Source organism: Suricata suricatta, chromosome 1 (assembly GCF_006229205.1).
Source record: "Suricata suricatta isolate VVHF042 chromosome 1, meerkat_22Aug2017_6uvM2_HiC, whole genome shotgun sequence".
NCBI lineage: Eukaryota > Metazoa > Chordata > Mammalia > Carnivora > Herpestidae > Suricata > Suricata suricatta.
This window is the reverse complement of record NC_043700.1, coordinates 188,426,686-188,436,383: the sequence shown is the minus strand read 5'-3', so window position 1 is coordinate 188,436,383 and position 9,698 is coordinate 188,426,686. Positions and strand designations below refer to the sequence as shown.

The window sequence follows — 9,698 nt, the reverse complement described above, 5'->3', positions numbered from 1 at the left end:
GTCTCTGGTGCTGAGGGTTGGGGCTTCAACATCACGTGTAAGGACGCAGGTCCTGTCCGGCCTTACCCACCGGGCCTTCCCAGCCGTCCCCGGTGCACTGCTGCGGTGGAAATGCAACAGACAGCAGCTGATCGCAGGCCAGTGGGGGGGGGGGGGCGGCGCCCCGCCCCCAGCCGCTGGTCCGATCCAGCCTTCCCCTGTACTTAAAGGGGAAGGTGCCGGCTTCTCCTGAAAGGGCGCACCTTAAGGAGGGACAACTCCTGCGGTGCCCAATGGGAGAGGCCGGCTGATACCTTTGACCTTTCTAGAGGTGGGCCTAGGCACGCCCCACGTGGGGGTCCTGGGCCCACTCTGATTGATCAGTGCTCTGGATGGTGTGATTGACTCCCACAACTGCCAGGGTTGATGGGGGGCAGGGATTGGATCACTGTACACCTGTCATCATTTCCTGTCACTCCCCCTCTCAAAGGCATAAAAGGCCCTGCCCGGCCCTTCTTCCGGGCTCTCTCCACGTGGCCAGTGGGTCGGCTGGAGACTGTGAGCCTGAGCTTAAGCTTGTAATAAAGGCCCTTTGCTTTTGCAGGCGTGACTCCCTAGCCGTCTCTGGTGTTTGTTTTGGGGTGATTTTTACAAACTTGGGTACAACACACATTTTCTCCTTTTCTCATTCTCACTTTCTATGTCCATACATGGTCTTTCCTTAGTGTGCATGGGGCAGGGAGAGAGAGGGAGGGAGAAAGGGAGGCAGAGGGCGGGGAGAGAGACAGGGAGGGGAGAAGGGAGAGGGAGGAGGTAGACAGGGAAAGAGAGAGGGAGGGGGGAGAGGGAGGACGGGAGGGCGGGAGAGAAGGAGGGAGGAGATGGAGACAGGGCAGGCGGGCTCTCTGGGGTCTCCTTACAAGGACCTTTTTAACCTTAGTCCACTCAGCAGACACCCCGTCTCAAAAACAGCCCCACTGGGGGGCAGGGCTAGGACTTTGGGGGGACACTAACCTGAAGTCCATAGCCACCCAGAACAGCATGGGCACTGGCCTCACGTTATCACCTGCCTCTCTCTCTCCTCCTATACTCTAGAATACAAAAACGTGTCTGTATTTCTAGTTTTTTTTTGGAGCAAGGCAGGTCTTGATAAAGAAAAATGAGGGGTGCCGGGGTGGCTCAGTTGGTTAAGTGTCTGGTTCTATGGTCTCAGGGTTTGTGGGTCCGAGCCCTGAGCTGCTGGGGACTTTTTCTCCCTCTCTCTCTGCCCCTCCCCTGCTCACTCATGCGCCCATGCCCCCCCCCCCAAAATAAACACGTAAACGTTAAAAACAAAGAAAACCAGTGGGCCTGTCCTGTTTTGAGGTACAGGAGCCCAAATGGCAGGAAATGCAGGGACCCTGGCCTTCCCCGCAGTTGGTGGGGACAGCGATGGGGGGCGGGGGGGTGCTGGGCACGCGTCTCTGGCCCCATGCTCCTCGGGCTGGAGTGTCTCTTGATTCTTCTGCTGTGGACTGGGCTTCCGGTGTGGATCAGTGGTCCCATGAGGCCACACAGCACCGACAGGTCGGGCGGCAAGAAGTGGGTCTCCCCAGAGCCGACCATCGCTCTGTCTTCTTTCCTGTAGTCGAAGGATTGAGCGGTCTATGGCCAAGGGCTCCGATAACATCGCCTGCTCCTTTGACAGTGAGAGACCGAAAGGAGAATGACCAATTTTTTCAGCAATGGGACTTGTCTGTCACCGGCCCTTGCTGCTGACTCCTTCTCCGATCTGGGAGTCGGAGGCAGACTGATTAACTGGGTCACCTCGCACACGATTGGGGCCAGGCCCAGGGGGTGCTAGTGTGCCACCTCTCCCGCTCACCCAGCAGGGTACCCGAGCACCGCTCCGCGTCCCGGACTCCAGCACCCCCATCTCTAGCTCTATGTCACGGGCTGACTTGTGTCCCTGACAAGTTCAGATATGAGTCCTAACCCCCAGAACCTCGGAATGTGACTGTATTTGGATGCAGGGCTTTGAAAGAGGTGATTTAAAAAGAATGAGGTCATGTGGATGGGCCCTGATCCAACAGAACGGGTGTCCTTAGAAAGGAGGAGATCAGGACACAGACACAGAGGGACGACCACGTGAGGATGCAGGGGGAAGATGGCCGTCTACAAGGCAAGGCAGCAGGAGCCAACCTGGCCACGCCTTGAGCTCAGACTTCAGGCCTCCAGCATGTCGTCAATGCCGGCTGTTTAAACCCCCTGGACTGTAGTCTTAACCGAAGCCAGGTCCCGGTGCGCTCGTCCCCGGCGCTCGGCGGCACCTGTCTCGTCGGCCCTGACCGGCAGGGCGGAGAGTCCTCGTGGGTTCTTTTCCTGAGGGAGGGAGAGAAAGGGCAGGAAAGGGGACGCACAGAGAGTAAAGACATAACTCACGGTTTCCGATCAGACAAAAGAGAGCTTTATTCAGAAAACTGTCTCTTATAAAGGCTTCAAGGCGGGAAACAAGGCAGCTGACCCAGGTCAGTTGCTAGGAAACAGGGTTAAGGGATTAAGGCTGGAGTAAAAGGGGAACCAGACTAAAGTGTTTTAGCACAGCGCCTGAGGGGCCGATGCCACCCTGCCTGCAGGCCGTTGATCTTTGGTCTTTTGGCTTCTCTGACAGGGAGTGACGCTCCCCTGCCTATTTTGCAACTCCCCTCCGGGAGTGACAAATCCGGCTAGCAAATGGCCAAGTGGCTGAGTCTTTGCCGCTCCCCACAGACTGTGGGATTTTGTCATGACTAATACAATCATGCTCGGCAACCTACCAAATTCAGTCATAAATGGTAAACAACAGAATATTTTTGTCCACATCTGGACACACCTTCCCTTTCAGAAGTCTATTAAAAACAATTTTCAAAAGGGCACCTGGGTGGCTCGGTTGGTTAGGCGTCATGATCCCAGGGTCATGGGGTCAGGCCCCAAGTGTGAGCCTGCTTGGGATTCTCTCTCCTCTGCCCCCTCCCTCTCTCTGTCCCTCTTTCCTGCTCTCTCTCTCTAATATTTTTTTTCAAAGGTAAAATCCTGCTTGTCATACAGATATGACTATGCATATATGTTAAAGATTTTATTTAACTCATTAATCAGGGAAGGAATCAGGCAGATAAATCCTCTTGGCGCAAAAGAGAATCCAAACAACACTCACAGTTTCCGATCAGGAACATTGAAATGAATATGAAATAGAGGGCTGGCTCCTCACAGCGGACAGAGAAGCCCACTGCGGCCCGGCTGGAGAGGACAGAGCCTGCCTGACCGTGGACAAGGATTATTTTGTACTCCCCGTGGCTGGCTGAGTCAGCCTTAACGCTTTTGCACTATGCGCGTGTAACCTAAGGGAGCTCTTCTGTAAAGTGTTAATTTTGTTCTCTTTTGCTTCTGAGAACACGACCTTCCTCCACGATAATCAGAAGTGTCTGTCCTGGGTGGGGACGGGAGTGAGGTTAGGAATAATGCAAAGGAAGCAGACGGAGAGAGAGAGACCAAGGCCTCTAAGATGATCTCTTCCAAGCGCCAGGCTTTTGTTAGACTGGATTGTCGAAACTTTCTCTTGTCCGTCAGCCTGTCCCCGGCCAGGCCCAGCTGGTAGAACTCTCGGGGGAAGCGAGGCCAGTGGGATAGTTTTCCCTGAAGGTAGAGGGCGGGGAGAAGGGGGCTAGACGCGGAGAGGTCAGGCAGGCGCCCCTTTCTCCCTCTCCGGGCAGCCTGCAGGTTTGACGGCCTGGGAGCAGAGGGGAGTCCTAGGCCCGACCTCCTGATTAGCTCAGGGGTCTCTTCTCAAAAGGACACTAGTTCCACGGGATAGGACCCCAGCCTTTTGAACTCATTTAGTGTGTGTATGGCGGGGGGGGGGCACAATTCAGGCCAGAACCAGCACTTTCTTTTCATCATCCCAAGTAGAAACCCCAAACTCATCAGCAGTCACTCCCCATCAGCCCCTTCGCCTGTTTTCTCTCTCGATTTGTCTCTTCTGGACATTCCCTGTGAATGGAATCATACCACCTGTGCCCTTTTGTGTCTGGCTTTTTCCACTTAGCATCATGGTTTTAAGTGTCACCCACGAATTAGAGCTATTTTTTAAAGCCTATTTGTAGAGAGGAGACACAGAGGACCCAGGGGACTAGGCCGACCTCAGGAGGCTGTTGAGCAGGGTCTCCTCTCGCAGCTGTGAGAGGGGGTGGGGGGTGTCCAGGCTGCTGCCTCTCCTGAAGGGCACTCAACAGGCTGAAGGACCAATGAACAGGTGACTCCCCTTCGTAGGGCGCATTCCTGCAGGCTGGGGAAAGGGCATGCTGCCTTCCCACCAGGCCGCTTGGCGGCCCCCTGGGGGCTCAGGTGGGTGGGTGCACTTTGCCCCCCGCAGGGTATACAGGGAGCCCAGCAGCGCAGGCATCTGGAAGGCCAAGGTCACCCCCGCCTGGACTCGGCTCCGCTTGAGGGGCTATGGCGCCACCTGGTGGCTGCAAGAAAACCCGCCGTGAAGCCGTCCAGGGCAGCTCACCGATTCCTGCTCAATTCAAGGGAAAACAGGCTTTTTGGGAAGCACCAGTCACCGACCTGCCCAGGACCATGCTGGGACCCTTTGCAGACATCCTCAAGCTGAGGGCAAGCGTGATGGGAATATTAGACCCGGGTAGAGGGTGCTGCACACGTTTTTGTGACAAGGGAAGATGTTTATGACAATTTGCAATGTGAAAAGGCAAAGAAGTAAACATGGTGTGACCTGATGAAGAAACTGTGTAAGTGGCTAAATTTATGTTTCTGAGTGCCTGCAAAAGTGTCAGGAGGGAAACAAACCAAGGTAAACACTGAGTGTAGAGGGGTAGATAGCGCTCATGAAAGGGCCAAGGCCGGGCTTGAACCGAGTCTCAGCAGGTGTTGGCCGTTCAGTACAGAGTCAGCTTCTCCATCATCATCACCACCATCACTACCACCACCACCACTATCACCGTCATTACCACCATCATCACCACTATCACCACCACCACCACCACCATCACCACCATCAGCACCACTATCACCACCACCACCACCACCATCACCACCATCAGCACCACTATCACCACTATCACTGCCACCATCACCACCACCATCACCGTCATTACCACCATCATCACCACTATCACCGCCGCCACCACCACCACCACCATCACCACCATCATCACCATCATCACTATTACCACCACCATCATCACCACCATCATCACTATCACCACCACCATCATCACCACAATCACCATTACCACATCTAACACCTCTACCACTACTACCTCCACCATCACCACGACCGTCACCACTATCACCACCATCACCACCATCACCACCACCATCACCACTACCAACACCACCATGACCATCACCACCACCACCATCATCATCACTATCACCGTCACCACCACCACCACCACCAGCATGACTAACACCTCTACCACTACCACCTCCACCATCACCCCTACTATCACCACCACCATCAGCACCAGCACCACCATCACCACCATCATCACCACCATCACCACCATCACCACCATTATCACCACCACTATCATCACCATCACCACCATCAACACTATCATTATCACCACCACCATCACCACCATCACCACTATCATCACTATCATCACCATCACTATCACCACTGTCAACACTAATATCACCACCACCCCATCTCCACCACCACCACCACCACCACTACCACCACCATCATCATTTCATCATCCCTGGCTGAGAAAGTTATTTTTCCTTTTTTCTTATGTGTTTTCTGATTTTTCTCTGTTGTTTCCGTTACTCTGAGGAAAGAGGAACTAAAGAGGAAGGGTGTGATAAGCTCCCAGGGAGAGACGGCTCGGAGTTGCATGAATATCGCGGCAATCAGGTTCTCTCCAAGCCCATCCTCAGCCTGGCAGGCGAGCCCTGCATGCCGGGCTGGGGCTGATCTTGGCTTCGGGCTCTGCCACCAAGTCACCCTGGGACCCTGGGACTCGACCTCTCAGGGGGTCACTCTCCTCATCTGGAGGAAACGGAGGACTGGCCTCACAGGTCAGTCGTGGAGTTCACACGAGCTGACCCCTGTACAGCATCCGGCGCCGGGCCTGGCTTCCGGTAAGCACGATGCGTCTCTGCTATTACGGGAGAAGCCCAGAGTTTCCGTGAGTCCTGTCCTCACACCACCTGCCCCAGAGCCATCAGGGAAACTTGCTGAACGGCAGAGTCATCGGCCTTGCCTAAAATGTCCAAATCTGCGCTGTTAGCAGATTTCACTGGCAAAACCTTGCAGCTGAGCTCACAGGAAGTTGAGACCCGTGGAAACAGGATCTTCTAAGATGCTGGGTTCTTCTGAAGACCTGCCCAATCTCCTAGCCTCTGTGCCCTGATTTTGTTAGAAGAAAGGCAGTTCTTGGCCCCGGCACGCTGGACGGGAACTTAGTCGCAGGCTGATTTCGGAAGATCCTACAGTACTAACATCGGAGGCTCTCCTGTCGTGCTCAGGACACTGACGTCCATGGAGTGGGGGGGGCAGGGTATCTGTCGCAGGGCTGGCTGGTACTGGGGCCAAGAACACAATCCGGATCTCCTGACTCCGGGGTCAGCATTGTGTGTGTGCTCACAGGCACACACACGCTTATTCTTGTTGTGGAGGCCCAGGCTATGTGCACGCCACCAAGTCAAGGCCCGCCCTTGCCAGACCACCTGCTGTCTGTCCAGGCACATGTTTACACACTTCCAAGCCTTTTCACCCCGTCTAAGTTCTTCTCTACTTCGGTTCAGGCTTTGCAGCAGAGGGATGAGGGGAGAAAGGGAAGAGATGGGAAATAGGAATTAAAAGAGCTTTGGAATTAATTTCTCCCTAGAGTTTGATTCTACCAGAACAAATGACTGTCTTCATCCAGCGCCTTCAGCCTACGCAGGTCTCACTCTTTGAGCCTCGGGCGAACCTGAGGCATACAGGAGGCGCAGCATAAATGTTTACTTAGCAATAAGCGAGGGGAAGAATGAGCCTTCTATTTAACGAGGTGAGTAAAATTAGGGGAGAGAATGAGGACCCGAGTCTGGAAAGCTCTCTGGTCTACTGGACATTCAGATGAGGATGATGGATGAGGGCAGGCGGCCGGGCATAGGACTCTAGAGTTCCGGGGAGGCCCAGGAGGACGTGAGTTTGGGAGTCACGAGCAAACAGCACTTAACCACTCATCAGGCGTGAGGCGACAGCTTAGGGTGAGAGCAAGGACAGGGAGGGGCCCGGGCCTGTGCTCTGAGACACCCAACTTTCAGGAGTGGGCTGATGAGAGGCGGGAAGGGGTCTGGGACCGAGCTGTCAGGAGGTTGCTGGGAATCTGAAGGGACTGCCCCTCCGGGACGTCCTGGTTCCCGTCTCATGGAGGAAGGAGGCATCGGTCTGCTGGACAGCCAGCTCTGCCCAGGGGCCGACTAAGACGGGTCCCCTGGGCTAGCAGTGGGTCCTGGACACGACTGTGTCAGTGGGGTAAGGGGACAAGAGCTGTCTGACTGAACAGGGTTTGGAGAGAAAAGACACTCAGGGCATCTATCCAGGAGGTCCAGTGTTTCACCTCAAACATATTCCAAGAACACCCCTTTGACAATTATCTGCTGAGCGTCGTGATGTCAGTGCACACTGTAGTGAACAGGAGACAAAAATCCAGGGAGCTGACATTCTCATGAAGAAATGAATAGAATCTACAGTAGGTCTGGCAATGGTTAAATCCTAATTGCAAAACAAAACAAACCAAAGCTGGCAGGTGGGGCGCAGGGGGATGGCGTGGAGGGCTGCGGTTGTGTGTGCGAGTGCCACCTACAGGCACAGGCAGAGGGAGGTTGGCAGGGGTGGGGAGGCACTGTGTGCTTCTAGGTCATCAGTCAGAGAAACAGTAAGCAAGGCCATGAGCAGGAGGAGGGCAAGGAGAAGGCCATCAAGACCACAAAGCCAAGGGCAGCAGGGGGTCTAGATGGGCAGGGAGGGCGGGAGGCGGCCAAGGGCCCCCGCAAGTGAGGGAAGCGGAGCGGGCTGTTTCACACCGGCCTGGCTCTGATGCCTGCACGGGCGGAGGGCAGGGGTGGCAGAAGGCAGGGGTGGAAGCTGATGAAGAGGCTGGATGGAGGGTGGATCCTGGTGTGTCGGGTCCAGGTTTGGCCTGGGAAGGAGGCGGCCTGGGACATGAGGGGTGTGAGGGGCAGGTGGCAGATAGTGGATCTCTGGGTAGTAGGTCCTCGAAGGATGAGGGCTGCGGGTGCCGGGATAACTGAGGGAGGAGGGGGCAGAGGGAGGAGCTGGACAAGGAGAGGGAGGTGGAGGACAAGCGGAGGAGGGAGGAGGTTCCCAGTCTCGTGGGGCCAGCAGGTTCAGGTTGCTCCCAGGCACCCTGAGTCAGGCTCCCGGTGTGAGTGGCCGCATGTCCCCAAGCAGGTGTCTGGGCCACGTGAGCCTCAGCTCCTCCATCTGAGAACACCCGCTCACTGGCCCAGACCTGTGGGACGCAGGCCTGTCGTGCTGGGGACAACTGGACGTGAACCTGACTCTGACCTCACAGTGGACCTCCTAGTCTGCCACCAGGCTGCTTCCCCGGAGGAGCCTCCCCTGCCTGTTCCCTCATGGGCTGTGCGTACATGGGGTCACAGACGGCGGACGGTGACAGTACCTGGGTCCCCTGTGCTAGCAGCTTCACGTGCCACGCGGGGAACTGTGTTTTCCCGTGCGTGAGTTCACTCGGATAGTCCAGCGATGGTCCTACGGACACACATACACACACACAGCGTGCCCCGGCACACAAGGCCAGCGCGTCTGCCGGGAAGGGGTGACACACGTGCAGCTGGGTCCCAGCAAGTATCTTCAGGGGATGACGGCTTCACGTGGGCCTCGGGTGAGCGCCACGAGATCCGAATCTCCTAGGCAGACTCTCCGCAGGGGCGCGGTGGCCTGCCGGTGACCTCGGCTGTGAGCGGGAGCTGAGACTGGGGGCCCACCCACCGTGCCCGGACTCCTCCCTGCCGGGAGGCCCTCACTGCTGGTTACTTTCACGTCACTGTGGTCTCGAATGAATGAAAATCCTGCAGGAAACACACGACATGCTTTAGAAAGTCGTTTCATTTATTCAAATTAAATTATAGCACGAGTTTCATATACAAATAAAACTTTTGTGTAAATTAAAATATAAAACACTACAAATTTCCATCATGTAAAAATGCAAAAATATTTGTATTTCCATATGCATTTTCCCCTTGAACGTGACCCTGTGTACAGCAGCCGACCCAAAGCGTGCGGCCATGGTGCCGGCTCCCGTCAGCGGGCCGCTGTCCGGAGCCCTCCAGTCCCGAGTCTGTGTGCTCGGGGGGCCGCCGCAGGCCTTCCTCCCCGGCCCGGAGGCCTCCAGTCACCAGTCCCCTGCAGCACGGGAGTGCTCCAGCGAGTCCCGGCCCTCTGGAAGGGGCCGCCGGGAGAAAGGGCGCTCCCCCACGGCGCGGGTGCCCGTCTGGGGGCTCGGAAGACAAGACGCCTGCGCCGCCCGCCGTCACTGGTCCAGCTCGGATTCGTTCTGCAGCGTCTTCATCGCCAGTCCCCACAGAGCCATGCTGGAGAAGAACTGGCCCTCGGAGCTCCTGCACGGCGTGGAGGCCGCGCGGCCGCCCAGCGCGTCGCCGCAGTGGTTGTCCAGCGCGGCCAGGGACGCGCGGCCCAGGGACAG

The 9,698-nt window shown here is 56.2% G+C and overlaps 1 protein-coding gene across 1 annotated transcript in view; it reads right to left on the bottom strand.

The window, feature by feature from the left end:
• Nucleotides 1–1,717: 1,717 nt before the first annotated feature.
• The window catches only part of ZBTB49 (zinc finger and BTB domain containing 49), a 30,745-nt gene continuing 22,764 nt past the window's right edge, over nucleotides 1,718–9,698 (bottom strand). The window contains exons 9-11 of the mRNA XM_029952416.1: nucleotides 9,265–9,612; nucleotides 3,487–3,630; nucleotides 1,718–1,750 (exon numbers count right to left, since the gene is read on the bottom strand). Of these exons, the coding sequence (XP_029808276.1) occupies nucleotides 1,718–1,750; nucleotides 3,487–3,630; nucleotides 9,265–9,612 (525 nt within the window). The remainder of the gene's footprint in view (nucleotides 1,751–3,486; nucleotides 3,631–9,264; nucleotides 9,613–9,698) is intronic.